We start from the raw sequence: 23,297 nt of genomic DNA, 5'->3' as shown, positions 1-23,297 counted from the left end.
ACCGTTAAATAGATTGTAAAAGGAATAGACAAGGCAATGGAAGGTAGAGGGTGGAGTTATTAGCCAAGTTAGCAAAATGATTTGCATATCCCTGTAACAAACTACTTTTAGTGTGTGTTGCCATCATACCTTGCTTCTGAGTTTCCCATCCAATGCTAGAAAAGAGTACTAACTTAATAGTAGTATTTATTTGCCATATAGGCCCATTATGTACGGGGGGAATAGCGCATATTCGGGGTGGAATGGCGGCGACTAAAATCAGCAATAATGTACGGTGCCGGCTGCTACCGGCCGCAGATTTGGTGCATGCTGCCGAAAAAGCCGAGTTAGCGAAACGTGGAGGAAAGCGCAGCTTCTGGGTGACCGGGGCGCAACCAGAAGAGGCGCCGGGGTCACCGCGTGCATAATTGGTTACTCTGGGTTTTGCCGCCGTTGCGTCCCGTCCCGTGCATAAGTGGTTTGCTTCGCTTCTTCCCCCTCCGTGTTCTCCATGTGACCTGAAATCGCCGTTTCGGCGGCCGTGCATAATGGGCCATAGTAGCAACTATAATCTACGAAATGATTACTGATGTTACTGCTTTTAAATGAAATAAAAGAATTTTTTTTAATTACTTCTGTTTTTTACAGTGTTCTGTGTCCTGTGGAAAGGGTTTAAAGTATCGTGATGTGTTTTGTGTTAACAATGTCCAAACTCACCTAGAGGATGATGTATGCAAATCTTTAAAGAAGCCTCAAACCCACAAAGCTTGCAGAACTACCAGGTGTCCTGTATGGAAAGCTAGCAAGTGGAAGGAGGTATTTCAAGCTTGTGTTTGTGTCATACTTTTTCTAAAGTATAGTGAACAACATATTAAATTGTACAAACTTTTAAAAATGTGATTCACATCACTGCAATTGTGAAAAATGAACCACTCTTGACAGCACACCTGAAAAAACCCTAACAAAATCAGAGTCCAGTAGCACCTTTTAAGACCAACTAAGATTTATTCAAGGCGTGAGCTTTCGAGTGCAAGCACCCTTCCTCAGACTTGCATTCAAATGCCATGAATAAATCTTTGTTGGTCTTAAAGGTGCTACTGGACTCTGATTTTGTTGTGCTAATTCAGACCAACATGGCTACCCATTTGCATCTGGAAAAAAATCTGTTTTCTCATGTCTATGTCTATCCCAACTGAAGTGCACTCGGCATATAGGACGACCCCCCCACTTGGAGGCATGTTTTTCAGGGGGAAAAAGTAGTCTTATACGCCAGCAAATACTGTATATTCATCTGTTTCAGTCTCCTTACTGATACAGAGTACAAAAACTTAAAAGATATTTACAGAGAAAACACATTGCAAGCCCCTATGGCTGTCTTAGGCAGATTACATGCCTGCACAACAGCAGAAGAAGAGAACAAAAAGCCTAAATAGCTGCTCCTTGCTTCTGCAAAAGCAAAGCACACTGAGCTGCTCTTTCTTTTCCTGAAGAAAGAGGAAGTGGGCAGGATCCCAGCTTAAACTAAGGGAATTCTCAGACCATGGGTTTTTTCCATTGCTCATGGCTGCAATCCCAGCACTGACCACTCGGTACCACTAGTTTCTTTTACAATACAATGAAAATGGCATCTTCATGACTTCTATAATACAGCAAAAGACATCACTTGTATCTTAACTGAGAATATATTTTTTTATATCATGTTGCGTTTGTCAACGTAGTTCTGTAGTTCTGTAGTTAATTAACATGGTATTTGGTGATGCATCTTTTGCAACAAACAAGTGTTGGAGAAGACTACAAAGCCACAAGACACACCCAAAGAATATGTTGTCCTTCCCTACTTACATACAGCCCACCATAAAGTTAATAGCTTATGATACAAATAAGTCTAGAGACTAGAAGGTTCTGCTTTGCATCTGTGATTTTTCAAATAAAATTAATAGAAACAAGTTGTGGTATGTGCATTTCACTCAAGCTGTAGAAGGTCATATGTTCTCTCTTTTTAAAAGGTACACATTTTAGGATATTTGCCAGGGAAGATATATATATATAAAATAGAGAGCCAAAGAGGATTTATCTTTTTAAAAAATATGCTGAGAGGGGGGTGGAGGAAGTAATGGTTAAATATAATGCAGTGTTTTCTGAAGTCTGGAAAACATTGGCAATAGGAAGCTAAGAAGAAAGCATATGTTTTCTGAAAAAAGAGTGTGAACAAGTCCCATTGCTTGGGAACAACACCCATTTCCAAATTATCACAAGAATCTAATATAAGCAGAAGAAAATAAATAGTAAAATTGACTCTTCAGTTGTTAAAACACAGCTTCACAATTTGTGACTTACCAATACTATGCATTGTTGTCTGCCTGTCACTGAAGACTCTCGCCCCTTTTTAAGTATTCCTATAAACCATTATTTGCATGTTTTACATGATTGTACATAACTTGATGGATCTCAACTTGTACCTATCTGCTTTGCCACACACACACTCACACATACATACATACATACATACATACATACATACATACATACATATATTTACATTAAATATTGCTTTAGATCCATTAAATGTGTACACTCTAGCCTAAAAGAGGTATAAATATTTGTAGATTTCACTGGCTGAGTTGATAGAAGTGAAGGCATTTAACATAACCCCATGCTATAGGTTCCCTGTTCTTAACTGTGGTTTCTAGCAAGTGCCTTATTCGTTCTGGTTTTCTTATTTGCCATATAGTCGCAGCTGACTTATGGCAACCTTGTAGAGTTTTCAAGGTACAAGGTGTTCAGAGGTGGTTTCCCATTGCTTACCACTGCATAGCAACCTTGGCATCGCTTGGTGGTCTCCCATTCAAATACTCATCAACCCAGCTTAGTTTCTAAGATGTGATGAGATTGTGCTGTCCTGGGCTACCTGGGGTGATTCTGATTCTTTCATAAATAACTAGTTTATATTTATTTGTCCTCATCTCCCAATGAGAAAATTAGCTTTAAAATAGGCATGAATATGTCTGCCTTTATAGCAGCAGTGCTGTGAAGTGGTATCCATAGGGAACTATGGGAGCAATCTTTAAAAAAAAATCTACTGAGAAGTAATTCCCTTATCTGCTAGGTAAACATGCGTAGAACTGGGGGCCTTACAGCATCATCCTAGCAGTTAAATCCTTCTAAGCTCTTTCAAGTTGATGGGCTAAGAGGGTTTAAGTCTGCTCAGGACACAATTGTTTGTCACTTGCAAATCAAACACATGTGGCTAGTTGTGAGTTCTTTTGATTCTGAATAACAATGCTATGGTACAAAGTTTATTATCAGAATGTGTCCAAAGTGATTTAAAAATCATTTCCAGCTGTTTCTTAGTGTTTCATTCTGCATATTAGTAGTATATGAGGAATACATGAGGAAAACATTGTTCCTCAGAGTGAAAACCATACAAACATTTTTGTAAGATAACTTACATGCTTTGTTATTATTTGTTACTACATTACACTGCAGCACCAGAAAAAGACAGTAGCAATAATGCAAATCCTACAGAAAAGCTTAAGTTACATGTAAATAGTGGAAAGTGCTATTTTTATTATAATGGAGAGGTTTAACTCTATCTATGTCTGCCTCTGTGTGTTTATTTCAGTGTTCTGTGACTTGTGGGGTAGGTGTTCAGCAACGGGACATTTATTGCAGGCTCAGAGGTAGTGGTCCAGTTAATGAACTGATGTGTGATCAACTTACCCAACCTGCAAGAAAGAGGCCCTGCTCAGTTCCTGCCTGTGCATGGTACCAGTGGTTGACTGAAGAATGGCAAGATGTAAGTATGGCCAAAGACTTTTGAGCCAGACTCTTTCAACTGTTTAGTTATTTGATGCAGATTCAGTCACAAAGGCAAGTAGCATGTAAGTCAAAAACGACATAGCTAAAATGATAAACAATGCCATCTGATTTCCCCCTTTCATGTATGTATGCATGTATGTGTGTGTGTGTGTGTGTATATATATATATATATATATATATATATATATATATATATATATATATATATATATATATATATATATATATATATGTACACACACACATCCTCCTATATTCTGATGAGTCCTATCAATTTGTGTATAGCACTGAGAATGTCATGTGTTTAGAGGATCAAGGTCTCACTAATAAATTGTGGTTTAGCATTGCCTCACAGGGGCCCATTTTCGCACCTCAATAGAACACGGGCAAAACCACTTTGGCAATAAATTGGCCACAGCCTTTATTAACAAGTAAGCGTGGCACCCAGCATGGGAAGGAGCATACCACCTTGCGATCAGCTGACCGCAAGGCACCTGGTCAGTAGGCCCCCGATCCACCAGGTGGCCACTGACAATTCCAAGGTGGCTTCCCGTTGGCACCCAATGGGCATTCGACTGTGTGGGTTGCTAACTGCCACCAGGAGATGCAAACCCTCTGTGAGTCATGCATCTCCACAGCCCCTAAACAGAAGCCCCAAAACCTTAGGGGGAGGCCAGTGTGCAGACCTAGCCACCCCCCCCAATGATCCTCCCATGAGCCACAAACTGCAGACTGTGACAATTAACAATAACCATCATAAAAAAAAACACATAACAGTAGCATATTAACAGATTTTTTAAAATATAGACAAGAAACTTACACATAACCCCCAGAAATCCCCAAAACAATTAACAAGAATAACCCATAACCAAATTAAAATATAAGAAGTAACAAACCAACCATAACAACGGTGGGCGGGTTTATAGCCGGGGAGGGAAAGAGGCCAGCCTCACTGCGCACACTCCATTAAAGGAGACGTCCGCGCGACTGCCCAGCCTCTCCCAACGACAAGCCGCTGGCACGCGGCACAACACCACAGGAGGCTGCTGGGCAACAAGGACAGCCCCCTGCCCCCTCAGCAGCAATGAGCACCCAAAGGTAAGTCTCGGGTGCACTTATTTCCAAATGTGGTGTTGTATTCAGGATGTAATTTTATTCATTTATTTGTTTTACTTTTTAAAAATTGCCCTCATTAAGCACTTTCTGCCCTCATCAAGGCCATCAAAGCAGCTAACTGATTAAAAGCATACATAATAAAAGCACTTATTAAAACCAAGCCAAAACAGATCATTAAAATAATTAAAATGAAGCTGAAATATACATATAGCCGCATAAAAACAATAAGTAAACAGAGCATAAATATGAATAAAAGAATTACTGAAGAGAGACGACTCTAAGTCCAATTTGGATATTTTATTGCAATACTGGTTTCCCAGTGCGTCTGTATTTTTCTAATCTGTGGAGGAGGCATTTGAAGCAGGCCCTGGAAAATTACTGGTCTGGCTGGTTAACTTTGTAAAGGAGCAGGTAGTCCTTTAGATATGCTGGTCTCAAACCACATAGGGCTTTAAGGTCAACATCAGCACCTTGAATTATGCCCAGAAACAAATCAGGAGCTAGTGTACAAAGAGCACAGCACCAACTCACTCCTGTGAACATCCTGGCTGAAGTGAAACTCAGAACAATGCATTTTATTTTGCTGGATTTTGGCTTATAATTCAGAATAGTTTCTAATATTTTAATGTTACAAAGGCAACAGGAAGTGCCAGTTTCTTGCACTTTCTCTTCTTCTGCATGTTACACTGGGGATCTTCTAACTGGTATTTGTGGGGGCAGGGGGGAGAAGAGGAATTTGAATCTGAGCCATGCAACTGGAGCAGTGGAAGTTAACCCTTATCATAGAATCATAGAATCACAGAATCATCTTAACACCGCCCGTGGCGCCACGGGCGCCACGGACTAAATAAAGCTCTAAGACGTTCTGAGGCGGGATGTGTCCGGGATGAGGAAGGGTCCAGATTGGACCCTTCATCTGCACAGACAACCGGAGGGACCAATCGGCAGGCGCTTCGCGCCTGCCGATTGGTCCCTCCGATTCCCAGCCCCATGCAACTGTGAGCTGCGCGCAGCACGGCTCACAGTTGTTCCTAGCACCTCCGAGGAATCAGGCCGCCCGATCGCCTTCCCCGGGGCCTGGTGAGCTTTTCCTCAGATCGGGGGGGGGAGGAAAAAAGCTCCCCAAGCACCGGGGAAGCCGATCCGCGGCTCGCATGGCGTGCAGCTCTCTACGGCTCACTCTGCCAGGAACCTAGGCGTGATTCTGGACGCCTCCCTGACAATGGAGGCCCGGATCACAAAGGTAGCGCGGCTGGCATTCTACCATCTCCGCCAAGCCAAACTACTAGCGCCCTACCTGGCCCCGGAACACCTAGCCACAGTGATCCATGCGACGGTCACCTCTAGACTGGACTTTTGTAACTCGCTCTACGCAGGCCTGCCCTTAGCCCTGACCCAGAAACTACAACTAGTTCAAAATGCAGCAGCCAGGATCCTCACGGCAACACCGTGGAGGTCCCATATCCGGCCTATTCTCCATCAGCTGCAATGGTTACCAGTTGAATTCCGGATCAGACTAAAGGTTCTGGTAATTACCTTCAAGGCCATACGCGGTCAGGGCCCAGTGTACCTGAGGGACCACCTCCCCGCCTATGCCCCCAAAAGAGCTCTACGCTCTACTGCCTCCAATCAGCTAAGGATCCCTGGCCCTAAAGAAGTCCGTCTGGTCTCGACCAGGGCCAGAGCATTCTCTGTTCTGGCCCCTACCTGGTGGAACGAGCTCCCAGAGGAGATCAGGGCCCTGACGGAGCTTAAACAGTTCCGCAGGGCCTGCAAAAAGGAGCTCCTCCACCAGGCATTTGGCCGAGACCAGATGTAACCTACAGCGACCAAGGGCCCCTGCTCCCCCCACCCCCCCTCAGAATTCAATCAATAAGCCACCCCCCTCAGAATCCCATCAACAAGCCCTGGACCTGTTTGTGTTATGATTGTTTATTGTTATACTGTGTTGTGTTTGGTTGCAATTGTTGGTTATTGGTGTACATGTTCTACAGACTGTTTTATGTATGGTTCTCTGTTATAATGTAAACCGCCCTGAGCATCCGGGGAGGGCGGTATAAAAGTATGATAAATAAATAAATAAATAAATAAATAAATAAATGAATGAATGAATGAATGAATGAATGAATAAATAAATGTCTGCAGGAAGCAATGGGCAAAGTCTGCAGGAAGAATGGGAGCCGCAGCAGCCAGCCGAGCAGCGCAGCGTGAGGTTGTGTGATCCAGCGGGCTGGTCCCGCACTTTTATTTCCTCAGCTCCTTTCCGCCACCCCCTTTTCCAAAAAGGCTCTTACGAGCTATCCCCTTCCTGAAGCTGACATGTAGATATGATAATTAACTCCACATTTTTACCCAGAGAAAAGAAACTGGGGGAGAGAGAGAGAGAGAGAGAGAGAGAGAGAGAGAGAGAGGTTTCATGAAAAGCAAGCAAAAGAGCCCCCAGCGTTCATCCCTTCTCCCCGAGGGCACAGGCGCGTCCACACTCTGGTAAATCCCCACCTCCCCTCTCAATCTCCATTGGGGATTCAAATGTGCCTTTATTTCTGTTTTCTGCTCTCATTTAGGGATGGCCTGAATAGAGATCGGTTGCTTTTGATACAGAACAAAGTGTGAGTCCAGGGGTCCCCTTTAAAAGCTTGTGGCTTGAATAAAACTTTGTTGGTCCTAAAGGTGCCACTGGACTCTAATTTTGTTCTGCATAAAAAGCTGCTTCAAACCAACAAGGCTACCCACTTGAATCTAGCATTTTATATAGCTTGCCCTCCATATGCAAGCAAAAGACCAGGACTCCAGCCAAAAGACCAGGACTCCAGCCGAAACACCAGGACTCGCCAGCCGCTCGCCAGCCGCAAAGGTAGTCCCCCCTCCATACCCACTCTCACTCCTGGGGGCTGCTAGCGCCCATTGCATTTTTGCGTGCAATGGACTTTTTGGCCTCCCTTAGCTTCCTTCTTCCCTCCTTCCTCTCTTCCTTCACCCGCCTTCATCGCTCCCGTCCTTCTCCCTCCTTCTTCCCTTCCCTTCTTTCCATAGACCACTCCAGCCTCGCATCTTGCCATCCTCTGATACAAGCACCCCCCCCCCAAAACAAAACCCTTCTTTGCTTTTGCAATCTTTCTACTGGGTTGCTTTTCTGCTTTCCCCCTTCCGCTTCCTGAAAATCTTTGGAGGGACAGAGCCCTGAAAAGGAGGAGGCAGGGAGTGTGAAAGGGTCATCCAGCAACTCTGCTCACCCCCCCTCCAAAAACAAAGTCTCCCCACATTTTTAATGACAAAACACCCCTCCAATATTGGAATGTTGTGCCAACTTTAAGAGCACGGCTCAGTTCTTTCTCTGCCCAGGAAAAACAAGAAAAAAGCTAACACCCCTATCTAATCAAAGCGGAGGTTCTCTAACTGCATTAAAAGTTTTGCTCCTCTTTAAGATCACTGCCACATTCCATTGTGCGAAGGATTTGCAAAATGCAATGCGACTCTTCTTGGTTGTCTCACAGTCTCTCTCTCTCTCTCTCTTTCTCTCTCTCTCTCTCACTTTGACTACAAAAAAAATGACTACAGTCCCCCCCCCCCCCCAGTGTGTGTGTGTGTGTTTTGCTTCGGCTACTGCCTCGGACAGAGAAAAAACACAGACTTTGACTGGCTGGGGTGACATTTTGATATTTTCCCTCCTGGGTTGCGAATGAAATCTGCCCTCCCCCCCCCCCCGGTTAGTTCTGCTCACACCTGGAAGGCTTCTGCAGTCCTTTATTTCTTTATCTCTCTCCAGTATGGAAATGAAGCAAACACCATGCCTCATCTTGGCCTCGCCATACTTGGCCAGGAGATGAAGAGGGCACCTTAACCCACTCTTTTCCCTCCCTGCTCCTACTTTTGGGAGATGAGAAGACACCCCCCTCCCCCCTGAACATCTTGCCTCCACCTGGATGGGATATTCTTATCCAGAGAGGAAACTTCTGTGTCACCCAACTTCCTGTGCCTTGGCTGTCTTCTTTCCTGAGGCACATCTGACAACTGTTTCAGCCGACAGGGAGAAGCAGACCTTGCAGAGGGACAGAGGAGATACGGTGGGACAAACAGAGCTCTCTGGGCTCTGCAAAGCCTCACCTGCACAGGGAAGCTTTATATGTTGTGGACTTTCACCGAATTTGGGGGCTTTATGCCAGTGGGGGTTTTATGCCAGGGGTCCCTCCAGTATTCTGGCCACTGCATCTTTCTCCTCCCGCCCTTCAAGCCCAAGATGTCAACGCATTACACTCCACCCTCACACCATTCTAGCGCCCGTTGTATTTCTGCCTACAACGGGCTTAAGCTACTAGTCGAATCATAAAGTTGGAAGGGGCCACACAGGCCATCTAGTCCAACCCCCTGTTCAACGCAGGATCAGCCCAAAGCATCCTAAAGCATCCAAGAAAAGTGTGTATCCAACCTTTGCTTGAAGACTGCCAGTGAGGGGGAGCTCACCACCTCCTTAGGTAGCCTATTCCACTGCTGAACTACTCTGACTACAATCTCCCTCAACTGTTACTAGTCCAGTTTGGGGGTGGGGGGAAGACTACTATATCATAACAAAGTTTTCCTGTCCTAATAGCACCTAGGAATTGTTTCCCAGGACAGGATATGTTTATCTTGTGGATATGGTGCAGGACATGTTTATCTTTCCTGGTCCAGAGCCATGACCCTATCCAAATTCAGTCCCCCTGCAGCAAATTTATATTGGAATTCTCATGGCTTCCTAATATAATGTATCTGGGGTGTTTTCCCCAGAGAGAAGAGGATGCAAGCCTGACATGTACATCAGGGAAGGTTTGAAACATGGACTTTGTCTTAAACAGAATGGATAATAATAATAAGAGTTGGTTTTTATACCCTACATTTTACTACCCAAAGGAGTCTCAAAACAGTTTATAATTACCTTCTCTTCCTCTTCCCAAAACAGATACCCTGTGAGGTAGGTGGAGATAAGAAAGCTCTTAGAGAACTGCTCTGTGAAAATAGCTCTAATAGAACTGTGACTAGCCCAAGGTCACCCAGCTGTCTGCATGTGGAAGAGTGGGGAATCAAACTTGGCTCTCTGGATTAGAGGCTGCTGCTTTTGAACACTACATCACAACAAGCTGTTCCTTTGCCATGATAAAAAATATTCAAAGAAGCCCTTGTTCTTTGTGCAAAAATCCTTTTGTGCTTTTGAATTAAATTCTGCTTAGACGGTATTAATATTTTCTTCATCATAATTCGTGTACTAAGAACAAAGATGAGCCAATGTTGTCATAATTTATATTTATATATTTATTTATATACCAGCTTGAGCAATGTAGCCTCTTTTTTCCCTATGGAAGAGGACTACATTTTGTTCTTATTGTCTTCAGTGTTCCTTGTCATGCAAAAAAAGGGAAACTCACCGAACAGTGAAGTGTGTGAATCAAAATGGGATTCAAGTGAGTGAAAGTTTCTGCAATACAGACATAAAACCTTTGTCTACCAAGAAGTGCAAAAATATTCCCTGTGAATACATTGTGATTACAGTAGACTCATCACAGGTAAATTTATCCATTTATAATCAAGCCTTTTATACTTATGCATGTAAATTAGTGATCTCTAGTGTGGTACTTGGGGTTGCCATGGTGACAGATTATATGTTTCCTGGTTTACGCTTCCCGGTTTACGCTTCCCTCTGGAGCCTTGGAGGTAAAATGGAAAGGCTTTGAATGAAACAGGAAAAAGTTTTTTGTTCCCATAGTATTGAGTTTGGGCTTACTTTGCAGCAGCCATTTTGTGATTGTAGCCACTTTGTGGTGGCACCCACTATCTTTGCAAGCCTGTATTCACTTCCTAAGGAATAAGTAGCGGGAGTTATTTATGAGTCAGCATGCATATCATTAAAAAAGTAATATTTATGTGCCTTTTGTGACAACAGTTTATTATTTTAGTGTCCGAGTGGATGTTATCATGCCCATGCACAAAAGATGACATTCTGTGTTGAAGCCAGTCACGCCTGGAATAATCATGGCTATGGCCTGCGATCTGTAACTTACCGAGACTGCCCACTGTTGCCCTCCCCATTACTGAAGGAATGCAATGTTAGGGCTTGCCTGTATGCCTCAACATGGAAGGTTGGAAAATGGAGTAAGGTGGGTTTTCTGCTAAATAAAGAATGTATAGCATGATCCTAAGTCCACTAAAACCAACATTCTTAGAAAGATGTATCTTGCTTAGGAGGACACTGCACTGGAAAGCACTTCTGCTCCAAAAGGAATACTAGCATTAAGTTTACGGAAACATTCTTTTACTGGAGATATTCTGAGTCAACTTCATGGTTTTTGTTTAGTGCTCAGCGCTTTGTGGACTGGGGACACAAGAAAGAAGAATTAAATGTGTGACAGACAATGGTTCATCCAGTGATTTATGTATACCGCATTTAAAACCACCAGTTAGAAGGATTTGTCATGCAACAGACTGTAAGTAATTGACCACCATTATTCTGTATTGCCTTGGAATTCAATGGAGTCTAGTGGAACGTTTCATTTGTAACAGCATCACTCTTTTACTTTTTTTAGGTGAAACATTAACCAGCTGCAAAGAAATCCAGATAAATCAAAAGATTAGGAAGGATGGTGAATACCTGCTTAACATCAAAGGAAGAATGATAAAGGTATTTTAATGTAGATCAAGATGGGCAGCTGTGTTTGTCTGTTTGCAGCAGTAGAAAAGAGCAAGAGCCTTGTAGCACCTTAAAGATTAAAATTGGTGGCTCAGTAAGAGCCACTGGTCATTTCTTCAAATACATTGTGAAGAAGTGAGAATTGACTCATGGAAGTTCATACCCTACCACAAATCTTGTTTGTCTTTAAGGTGCTACTAGACTCTTTTATTTTAATGTGTTTGTCTGAAGAATTGCTATTGAACAATGTCTTGCTTGGCTAAACTTAAACTGTTGCTGTTGAATTTATTTTGTAGATCTATTGTTCAGACATGCGGCTTCAGAATCCCAAAGAATATTTGACACTGGTGAAAGGGCAAGAGGATAACTTTTCAGAAATATATGGATATCGGTACTCTTACTTGTTTCAAGAGATAAATCAGTGAATGTGTTGATCTGATAAGCTAATAACAAAATTGTATATGCCAATGCAAAATACATATGTGTAGTTCTGCACTCTCGACCTCAGATTCACAAGCTGGCTTTACAGAGGAGTCACCATGTTAATCTATTATAGCAAAAATGAATCTTACAGAGTATGTATGAGAGTGAACATTTATTACTTTATCTTCTAAGTAATTGATACTTGTGTAATAATTCATGTAGTTATTGGGGAAATCAGTACTTATTGACTTCTACAGCTTTTAATGAAAGCATTGTTGGTGTGCATAAGAGCCTGGTGCTTCCTGTCAGGACCAGTGCATGAATAATAAAACCAATGTTTAGCTATATTTGAGAGTTAGTTAACTGGTTAAGGGATTGTATTTTCCTTATGGATAGTTTCTCAACCTGTTGTTGATATGAGATACTCCGGGTCATGTAAGTGGCCATCATAAGTGGCTGCACCTCATATTCTTTAGACCAACCATGTTCTAAAAGGCCAGCAATTTGCATTAAGAAAATTGTGAAACTCTTTTGATTTCTGTACCCCATTCTGAAGATATGATGAAGCTACTCTAGAACTCTGTGGAATGGAACCACTTGGTTCTGTTCATTCCTAACTTATGCCTGCAGAGGTTCTATGTGCTAAACATTATCAAGACATAGTATTTTTAAATTCCATTTATTTTTAAGAAGAGAATTAAAATGTACTTGCATATCTCTTTATTGAAATCAATATGACTTAAAAAGTGTTTAACTTGGATGGATTTTGCCTCTTGTTTAGTTGTGTTGGTTGTACAATACAGTATGCCACCTAATATACTGGGGGGGACAACAACTTAATGCATATTTATTTGCAGACTTCAAAATCCATTTGAGTGTCCTTTTAATGGAAGTAGGCGGCAAGACTGTACATGCAGAAATGACTATCCCGCAGCTGGCTACACTATTTATAGGAAAATAAGACTTGATCTCAATTCTTTGGAAATTAAAAGTGAGTCTTTAATATAGTAGTTTGAATTTCATAAAAAACTATATTTTGCCATGATTAACTAACTCTTAGTAGTAAAATTTTAATGTCTAGTATTGCCATTTTAAGATATTTTACCTTACCTTTTCCACTGAAAAAGAAAAGGTTGGATCCAAAAGTGAAATTCCACCAGCTATGCAGTTTTACAGTAGTGGAACTGCACCTTGGCTGATGTGTGAGCATGATTTTTGCCAATTTCCTCCTCTCACTCTTCCCATATGGAGACCTTATCTGTGTTGCTGGATCTGTGATGAGTGTTGCTGTTTCTAAGGAGGGGTCACACACATGTGAACTCATCATAAGACTACTGATGATGTCATGCTTTCCATAAGTCTAGCAAAATAAATGTTATTGAAATGCACCTAGCACAAGACCCATGATCAACAGTCACGGAGAGGGAGAGGGCATGGTCTAGTGAATATTAAGTATGACCTCTATAACCAGTTCTGAAAAGACTTTGGATCTTGCCTGCAAGCAAAGAATGGAGGTAGATATTCCCAAGGAGGGATGGGTATAAATATGAAAATTCCAGTTCCATTCAGGGTGCTCCTAAACTGAATCCCCAAAACCAAATGAGCTGAAAGTCCTGAAATGAACTGGCTGGGCTTGAATTGGTCATTTTCACTTCTGCCCATTTAGAAGTGCGGAGAAGCAGAATAGAGCTCTCTCTGTGTGTGTGTGGGGGGGGATTATCCAGCCTTGGAAATACCAATAGGAGCCCTCCAAAGCTTAACAGGGACTGCTGGCTGGCTAGAGTTCCCATTCTACTCTATGGAATCAGAATGCTATATATCATTTCAGCTCTGTAGCCCTTCCTCTGTTAGAGACAGGGAACATGTTAAAAGCAGAGCACATTCATAGTTTCTGATTGTGGACACGTCTTCCCTGCTGGGATTTGAGTGTAAGAAGAATTTAGAGCTCTGAGCCACCCCATCTTTCTGCTCTTGCCAAGCAGTGGAGCTTAACTATTGGGTGCCTTGGGAGAGGACCCACATTTTCTACCTCTCTCATGCTGGGATTGAGGTAGATTCAGGGCTCTGAGCCACCCTGTCTCTCTGCTCATAATGAGTGCCTTGACTGAGGACCTACATTTTATATCTTCCTGTGAACTTCTCTCCCTAGCATGGGTTCGGGTGTTCAGGAGATTTGGCAAAGTACTCTCTCACCATCACCTCTGCCAAATCTTTGCATTCCTGGCATCCCCACCACTGCTGACCTCCCAGTTCACTACAGACAACTAGCAATGAGGCTTCACCCTGGTTGGGTTCTTTGAGGCAGAGGCATTGGTTCCTCTTCCCACACTCCCAACCTCTTCCACCTGCTGTTCTCTCTGGCCATGTCTGTTGGCCTTTAGCCTCTGCACCTCTTTTTTTGCAAAATCATACTTTCATTGCATGAGCAATGCTGCCTTTTATCCTGGGGCCACACATACAGGGTAGTTTATGTTCCCCTTGCTTGCAGAGAAGATGCAACCTGGTGGTGATGCCTCTCTGCAACCTCTCTGCCAAGGCCCTGACCCTTGGAAGAGAGCACTTGGTCCACCCCTCAGATCAGGGGAATGACTTGCTCCCTGCTGGCTGCTTGGGTGCAGAGCACATAAGCGGTGTTTTGGAAGGGCTTGAGGACACACACCATTGGGACAGGATCAGCCAGTCACTAGAGCTGATGCTGAGTTCTTCTTCCCCATGCAGGATAGTCATGAATGAGATGACATAATTGGGGCCCCAGAAGTGTAATCCACCCTCCATTTTGGAGAGACTGTAGAGGAGTGAGTGCCATGGTGAGGTTCCCTGGGTGTTTGGTGTGTGTAGCTTGCAAGGGTCTATATACTTTTTGAACCCATATCACTTTACTGGGGGCTCTTTCTTTGAGGAGTCATAACATGAACCCCCTTAATCCATTCTACACATAATTTGGATGGCTTGTAGATGAGGATCAGAGTATGTCTTCTGTTAGTTTAATGCCTGTAGCCTCACAGGGTTTGTTCTATACATTCATGAATCTCCTCTTGTCATTTTCTCAGATAGCACTTTCCTAAGGTCATCTACTTTAAGGAGCCATAACTTTGGACCCCCCACGTTCAATCCTCATCAGGATTTGTGAGAAAATAGAGTCAGTTGGAGATTCCCAGTATGGTATCTCTAGCACACTGGGGGGGGGGGTATAGCATTCTAGCACATCACAAACTAAGCCAGTTAATTAATTTCCCCCCCCCATGTTTGTGATGGTCCATTAACAGAACATACGACAAACCAAACTGCATTTCCCATCCCTAATTGTGTCAACCTAAGCAATGTGAGGAAAACTGAAGGACATAGAAATATAGAAGCTGCAGTTCCATGTCTGAGTATATGCCCTCACCCTCTATGGTTGCTGGGAAGGAATGATCTGCATGCAGAATTGGAAACTGGCCTGTGTATGTGATATGTTTCTCTTTTAGGAAACAGCAGGTCTCTGGGCATATAGACCTCTACATCAATTCCATAGTGTTTGTGTTTTATGTTCTATTATATTCCAGGAGATACAGTGTAGTGTAGTGGTTAGATTTCAGACTAGGATCTGGGAGACCCAGGCTCAAATCCCTACTCTACCATGGATACTCTGGGTGGAATGGGCCAGTCATATACCCTCAGCCTAGCCTACCTCATAGGATTGGTGTGAAGAAAAAGTGGAGGAGAGGAGAACAATGGAAACCACTTTGGGTCTCCATTAGAGAGAAAGGTGAGATATAAATTAAGTAAATAAATGTATTAAAATTAATGTAACTTATTTTCTGGTAATATTGGTCTTGCTTTCTAGCTACTGATTTCCGGTATGCCCACACAATACTGGGGAAACCTGTTCCATTTGCCACAGCTGGAGACTGCTATAGTGCTGCAAAATGTCCACAGGTAAATGGGATAAACTGCGTTAGGGTTCATGTACTTTTAAGAACTTGGTGTATTAAATATTAATATCGTATTTGCCGGCGTATAAGACGACTGGGCATATAAGATGACCCCCCAACATTTCCACTCAAAATATGGAGTTTGTTTCATTACATTACAGTACTATGGGCCACTATGGGCAGCTACGTCTATCCCAACTGAAGTGCACCTGGCGTATAGGACGACCCCCCCACTTGGAGGCATGTTTTTCAGGGGGGAAAGTAGTCTTATACGCCAGTAAATACTGTACATCTTATACTCAGTATGGTCCTATCTGTGGATGCTTTAGTATGGCAGAAAAATGTGAGACCCCCCCCCAAAATAAATTAATTGGAAGGGGGTGGGTTAACCTTCCAAATAATACAAGCAGCTTCTGTACCTATGAAAAATGACCTTTACATTGTGGCAGTTTGTACGGCAACCAAAACAATATTGGCAACTTTCAAGACTTGGTTTCTGACAGTAAAAGGTAAAAGGCAGGGCAGGGCCCTGTCCAGGTCTGTTGTGGCCTTTGAGGCCATGCTCAGCAATAACTACTAGCAGGCCTTTGTATTTGTTCCTATTGAACAGCAAGCACCCCAAAAAGTCAGTGTGGTGTATTAGTTAGAGTTTCACACTAGCACTTGGAAGACTCATATTCAAACTCCTACTCTGTCATAGAAGCTTACTGAGTGAACCTGGGTCACTCACACTCTCTTCATAGGGTTGTTTTGAGTTTAAAATAAAGGAGAGGAGATTTATGTAAACAGCTTTGGGATCCCCATTATAGAACAAGGTGAGATATATATGGAGTTAAAAAGGAGTAAATATAGGTGAAGATGGGGGAGTAGATAAAGGATCGGCTGGTTGGTGGGAAAGAGGAGGAAGCAGGGGAAAAGGAAAAAATATTGCAGTTGCCAGAAGAATAATAGAATCATGGAGTTGGAAGGACCCTCATCTAGGGAAAGAAGATAGTGGGGGAGGATATACAGGGGGGGGGGAATGAAATTCTAACCCATAAATCCTTTCATATTTTTACTTGTTTTGTAAAATGTGTATTAATTTTCTTATTCCCAATTAGTTTTATTTCTGCTTCTCTAACAACTGATTTTGACATTATTTTTATCTCCTCAAGTTATTAATGATTTGCTGAATTTAGTGATTTGATTTCTCATTTACAAGATTGGCTGACCATTCGCTGTAAATATTCACGTTGCATTTATCATGCTTGTCAAAGGAACTAGGGGAATTATGAGAGTCGTACTAGTGTATGAAAAATATGAATACAAAAATTCCTTGAGAATATATTCCTGTTTGTTCCTGAAATTCCTGCTTTCATTCTTCTTTCTGTTGGATGGTCTCTAGCCACTTTACATCTCCAGTTTCATAGTGCAATACTGCCCTCTTCTGATCCCATAGCTTACCTTCAGCAATTATATTTTAGCTTGGGGTCAAGATAATACTCCTACCCACCTGAGCATTAAAGATGGTATGACAGATTTATCCCATTAATGCTCTTATCCCATGACTGCCTCTGGAAAACAGGGTTTGCAAAATTATGTACAAATCTACAAAACCTGTTTGACTAGCTGACATGAAAAAAGAGTGGAGCTAGAAATGTATAAGGATAAGCAGCAATGCCTCTTGCACTCTGAACAAGTACAATTCCCATCTGTCTCCATGCCTGTGACACTACCTTTTATGTTGTGAAATATGTTTAACTTTCATGTTCTGAAGCTGATCTATATCCTTTTGTTTCCCTCCACTTGAAAAGGGGCAGTTTGGGATTAATTTGGCAGGCACTGGACTGAAGCTATCTTCTACTGCAAAATGGATTGCTCAGGGAAATTATGCCACAGTTCAGATACATAAATCTCAAGTAAGTAATTTCTTTCATCAATGATTTATGCTCAGATTGAATAGCAATTCTCACTAAGAACAGGGAACCATCCAGAGCAAAACACAGGATGCCACGCCAGCAAGGAAACATTTTTTTTTAAGCAGAGTAAGTGGAAAGTCTAAAGGAAATGAAGGTGACAATAGGAAGTGTTGTCAAGTCACATCTAATTTATGGCAACCGCATAGAGTTTTCAAGGCAAGAGTCATCCAGGGGAGGTTTTCCTGCTTCTGAGTAGCCACCCTGGACTTCTTTCGTGGTCTCCCATTCAAATATTAGCCTGGGCCGGACCCTGCTTAGCAGCTGAGGTCTGATGAGATTGGGCTGAGCCACCCAACTCAGGAAGGAGACTTCATAAAGAAATCTTGTTTTACAAATACATCTTCATTTTTCTATCCTGTCCTTCCAGTATGGATTTGGAGCTGTGTTTCAGCTAATGGAGAATAGATGACCTTGATTTGCTTGTCTTTTTCTTAAATTTCCAAAGTTCCCAGGCCTTTCATGCACTGCCAATGAATCTTCAATTGCACATTTTCTCTTCATAGTCCTGTGTCATGTGCAAAGTCATCTCCTCAGACAGCAGGTTATCAGTGAATTCATAGGGAAGCAGATCATGTATACTAGATATCAGAATCCTCTTAACCCATATAGAAAAGAGCAATGATTATTGTGGGAGATAGCTTGCTGGTGGTTTATATGGAACATATGGACATTTTCCAGAAATTAGACAGACATAGAAGTTAGAGTAGAATTTTTACATGGTCTCTTTTACTATGCATTATGCTCTTCAAGTCCTTACTCGGGGCATAATTTTTTTCCCAATGGTAAAGATTTTTTTATGATTTACTCTTATGTAGTCATGTTTATTCTAAACTATATTATAAAGAATAATTCAGAACTGGATTTTTTTCTGGTTACGATCAAAAATTAGTTCTTTGTCGTAGGTATGGAAATATTTTTGTCACCAGAAAAAGTGGGTTGGAAAAGTATCTACATAATGGTGGCTTTGTGCAATTGAAATTATTTCATCTTTTATACATTACCATAAATACCTGAGGGCTTCAGCATGACCAGGGAGATATGATGGGACTCAGAATGAAGGATAAAAGACAACCCAGGAAAAGGACTTTACTGGGCCCCTGCATGGGAGAAGCAGTTAGCGGGCAGGATGCCAGAAGCTTTAACAGATTCTAGTTGGTTTGACTGGTCTATGATTTTATACTGAATTGTATTGTTTTGTTGTTATATTATGGACAATGTAAATTTTGCATGGTTTTAAATGCTGTACAAACCACCCCAATCAAATAATAAATAAAAATTATAAGTACAAGATTGGTTTCTTTTTATGCAGACCCCAGCCCATAAAGGGTTAACGCCAGACAGAGTCAGTATATTGGACTGAGAGGCTAAGAAGTGTCAGGGCAAGAGTGATGGGGAGGGGGGGTTAGTCAGATTGGAGCCAGTTTGAAAGAAGATTCAGGCAAGTCAGTCAAATGAAAGACACTCAAGCAGGAGAGGGAAAAAATCTGGATTCAGTGTAGATCAGTTGTGTTCTAAATACAGCTCTGGAGAACAAATAAGGGGAAGGCTTAGAAGGAGTTTTGGAAAAAGAAGTCCAAACATTGGTACCTAGTGAGGGAATGGTCTTCTGAGGAAAGAAGCATTCCTAGCCAAGGTGCTAGGAATTTAGCCCAGGCCCAGCTGAATTTAGGAGAGCTCTGAAGGAAATGTAGTATTTAAGAACTGAGGAAATGTGGGCTAAGAAAAAGAAGTGCATCTGTGAAAGGACCATTCCCTGTACTCCTTTGTACTGGGTACAAAAGAATGTCATCATAGAGATTTTAAACGTTTTCTTCAAGTTAAGTAGTCAACTTCCATGAAATATATTAACAAACACAACTTCTGGGCATATAGAACTAGTGAAAGTGGTCTTTTAATAGGTGTTGTTGGGAAAAGAAAATGGTGAAAGGAGAATTTCATAAGCCACTTTGGGTCCCCACTGGGGAGCAATGTGAGAAATATATACAAATAAGTAATCCTAACTTCCATTATTATTGTTAACTAGGGGCAAAGCCCGTTGCATTCAAGAATATAATAGGTGCTAGATTGGGGTGGTGGTGGAAGAACTCTGTGGATGGCCTCTCCATCCCCCCCCCCCGGGACCTGGAAAGGCTGCAGGCTGCAGGGTACTCACTGGCAGGGGCAGCTCTCACACAGCAGGGATTGGTACTCTTCAAGCATTGGAGGGAAGTGGAAGGAGGAGGTGGTGGTCAAAGGTGGTGGATGGAAGACGATTGGTTGGCTGCTGGACAGACAGGCAAGCTGATTGGAGGAGGAGGCACTCAGGAGTGGGACAGCCACCCTGGGTGGGTGTTAAGTGTGGCACTTAAGCCATGACACACACTCCTCCTCCAAGGTGTTACCAGCAATATATAGTGGAACAGGTACTATGATCATATATGAATCCCTCTTTCTAAAGAGCTCCAAGCATTGTGCATGCCTTATTACATTTGGACTATTTTGGGCTATTTTTTTTACATGACTGTGGTTTCTAACTAAAATAATTCCCATTATTTTGTGTTTTCAACTTTGTAGGATGATGCTAAAATATTTGGAAGATGTGGAGGATTCTGTGGTAAATGTGTTCCTAATGCAGGCACTGGTCTCCCTCTTCAAATACAATAAGAATGAAGAAATCAATGAAGACAGTCCTGCAGAGATCACTCTGTAGGTGCTGTCAGACCTTTAATGTTTGTCATGTTTATTTATTAAGAATTCCTCATCCTTCATTGGAGTAATTAAAATGATTCAAACCATTTCAACCACATCTATTTGAAGCATGTGCATAAACCATAATACTAAACCATCAGGTCTTTGTAGAGGCAGTAATTCACTGTCTTGCCTCTGGCCACTTCCACCATGCAGGTGGACCAGGTAGCCACCCACTGTGGCACTATTGAGTGCTGCTGGCTATGCACAAGTATTGTGCTGCTGTTAGGATGACCAACTCCCCATAAAACCTCTGTGAGACTACAGGAGTCCTCACTCCTAGGATTTACTATCTCCTTAAGATGGTAAGTGCACATTTAGGTTTTTACGTGTTTGTCCACAACCGGAAAGGGTGACAAGAACCAATCATATTTCCAATACCTTTAGTGCACTGGTATACCTTTCAGGGAACCAGAACTAGTTGCAGTCCCTGTCAAGTCTTCTGTCATTTGGTAGCTGCATTTGGTTGCTACTGTGCACAATGATTAGTCTTTATTTGTACAAGAGCAACCCTGTCTCGCAGAGGCACATTTTTGGTGCTGTTACTTCATGTATCGGAAGATGCCCTGTGCATGAGCCTCTTACTACTACATGTTGTCTCCATTTTCTAGGACTAGGACAACACATATATTTTCCAGCCTTGGAATGCACAATCAGAAATACATATTTTTTTAAAAATGATGTTGGCATGTAGTGAAGCTTGAAAATACATGTGTTGCCTTATTCACACCAGTCAGCAATTGTGAATAATGAGAGGATTGCATGTAGCCTGCTCTTGTGGTATGTGAGGCAGCAGTGCTAGAAAGGTAATGCTAGAAAGAGGTCTGTGACACAGGATGGCAAAAAGTCTTGTATGGCTTCTTGTAGAATTGTTTATAATACTACTGAGTGAAATGGGGTACATGTTCCCCTGTAATGGATGATTTTTGGTCCCCAAATCTACATAAAACTGGTGCATAATTAATATACTTTCTGCTGATACAGTTCATGTAGCAGTTAAATACTCTGGTGGTATGGTGAGTTTGATCTTACTGGTGCTTAAATGGAAGCAGCTCACTTCAGCTTCAGTAACTTCCTTGATACATGGTATATATCAGTACTGGCTTTTGTTATGTGTACAGAAAGCATCGTTTTTGGTACCTAATGTTAGAAAATCCTACCTCTTACCAAACATATACTTTAAAAAACATTGAAATGTGTATGCTATAGTTTTTTTTTACTCTATTGTATATATGTTAGATGTCTATAAACATGGCCCAAATAACCAAAACACAGATATTGCTAACTGGATGTTAATGTAAACATGATATGGCTCTGCTGCATCTATGAAGCCTCAACAAAAATACTCTGTAAGAAATTGAAATAAAACCATTGGCTTCAATGAGATCTACTTTGGCTGCCTAGTACTCCATGGTAATCAGTGGGAGTTCTTGTATATACAGAATTCTGGACTGGAGACAAGAATAAATACATTTAATTTTTTTCAGAGGGTCAGCTGTAATCTGCCCTGAAATGTTCAATATTATTTTTTTGACTTTTTCAGAAGTGTCTAGGTGAGGAGCCCCCAATGTTTGTGAACCTATGGGCACCTTTGGAATTATGATGTAGAGTTTGGGGCACAACCACAAAGTGGTCCCCATGGGAGGCACAGGCAGCCTCAAATGTCTGCTGCAGGAGGCGTAGCCACACGCAGATGAAGCCAAAGTGCAGAGTAAAAGAGGAGTTGTTTTTTAAAAATACATTTGGAAAGAGGAGAGAAAGGGAGTAAAGCCAGCCCTGTGAGGACAGCTGCTGCTAAAACATTATTTTTATTTGCACAGCCAGTCAGATCTCCAGTGGCCCCTCAGAAGACCTGCTGGGCAGAAACCTTACCCACTTCCTAAAACATTTGATGGGTGGGGAAAGTTATGAGTGAGCACCATGTTGGTGACCCCTGGTCTAGTTGATGCATTAGTCATTTTGGATTACCCAAAACCTAGAAAATATGAAACAATTTTTAAAAAACCTGTTTCAAAACAAGCTCTCAGATATTCAAAATGTATGACATGCTATATAGAAGAAACATGTACTTTTCCTTGGGATATCTACCAATACCAGCTAAGGGTGCAAGCTTCATTCCAATAAAGTCAAGGACAAAGCTTCTACTCACATGTATGGCTGTGCATTGTACCATAAATTATGAAACCAAATACTAGTTAACTGCCAGCCAAGTATTGGTAGATGAGATGGCAGCTATATTATAATATTACCCATAAAGATATTTGAATTATAAGTTAGTTCATACCAGTTGATTTTGAGCAAATGCCTTTTAGCTAACACAATCAATTAACAGTTTTGTGACCTCTGTATCAGAAAAAGTATTTTTGCACTATGTGCCTTATACTAGTTTGAACATGAGAACTGTAACATCTTTCCCTAGAAATGTTTACATTTGCAATCCAAATGTTATAAGTTATAAAATCTTTATGCAATAATAAATAAATATGCTATATAATCATTGCTCGAGTATCTTATTTTATTCATTTCATCACTAAAATGCTCCAGGAAAAGGGTACATAAGGGCATATGCCTAGCAGCATGTTTTGAATTTGCAAGCTATACGATTCTATTCTATAAATAGTTCTGAGTTATGCTGGACAAATCTTTCAGTTAACATTTTACAGAGGTAATCTCTGTAAAACAAAACCTGTGTAATATTACTTA

At 41.8% G+C, this 23,297-nt stretch overlaps 1 protein-coding gene across 7 annotated transcripts in view; it reads left to right on the top strand.

Moving 5' to 3' along the window:
- ADAMTS20 (ADAM metallopeptidase with thrombospondin type 1 motif 20) overlaps positions 1-23,088 on the top strand; it is a 96,613-nt gene extending 73,525 nt beyond the window's left edge. For 6 of the 7 annotated variants that reach the window (XM_077338601.1, XM_077338602.1, XM_077338600.1 and 3 more), the window contains 11 exons: positions 628-795; positions 3,602-3,775; positions 10,281-10,451; positions 10,842-11,042; positions 11,240-11,369; positions 11,469-11,563; positions 11,869-11,963; positions 12,853-12,986; positions 15,822-15,913; positions 17,703-17,807; positions 20,421-23,088. In XM_077338601.1, the coding sequence (XP_077194716.1) occupies positions 628-795; positions 3,602-3,775; positions 10,281-10,451; positions 10,842-11,042; positions 11,240-11,369; positions 11,469-11,563; positions 11,869-11,963; positions 12,853-12,986; positions 15,822-15,913; positions 17,703-17,807; positions 20,421-20,510 (1,455 nt within the window). In that variant the 3' untranslated portion in view covers positions 20,511-23,088. Of the gene's footprint in view, positions 1-627; positions 796-3,601; positions 3,776-10,280; positions 10,452-10,828; positions 11,043-11,239; positions 11,370-11,468; positions 11,564-11,868; positions 11,964-12,852; positions 12,987-15,821; positions 15,914-17,702; positions 17,808-20,420 lie in introns of those variants that run through there. The other variant, XM_077338604.1, reaches the window with a different exon arrangement.
- The last annotated feature ends 209 nt before the right edge of the window (positions 23,089-23,297 follow it).

This window comes from Paroedura picta, chromosome 5 (genome assembly GCF_049243985.1).
Source record: "Paroedura picta isolate Pp20150507F chromosome 5, Ppicta_v3.0, whole genome shotgun sequence".
Lineage (NCBI taxonomy): Eukaryota > Metazoa > Chordata > Lepidosauria > Squamata > Gekkonidae > Paroedura > Paroedura picta.
Note: the sequence above shows the minus strand (reverse complement) of the source record. Positions and strands in the feature narration are given on the sequence as shown.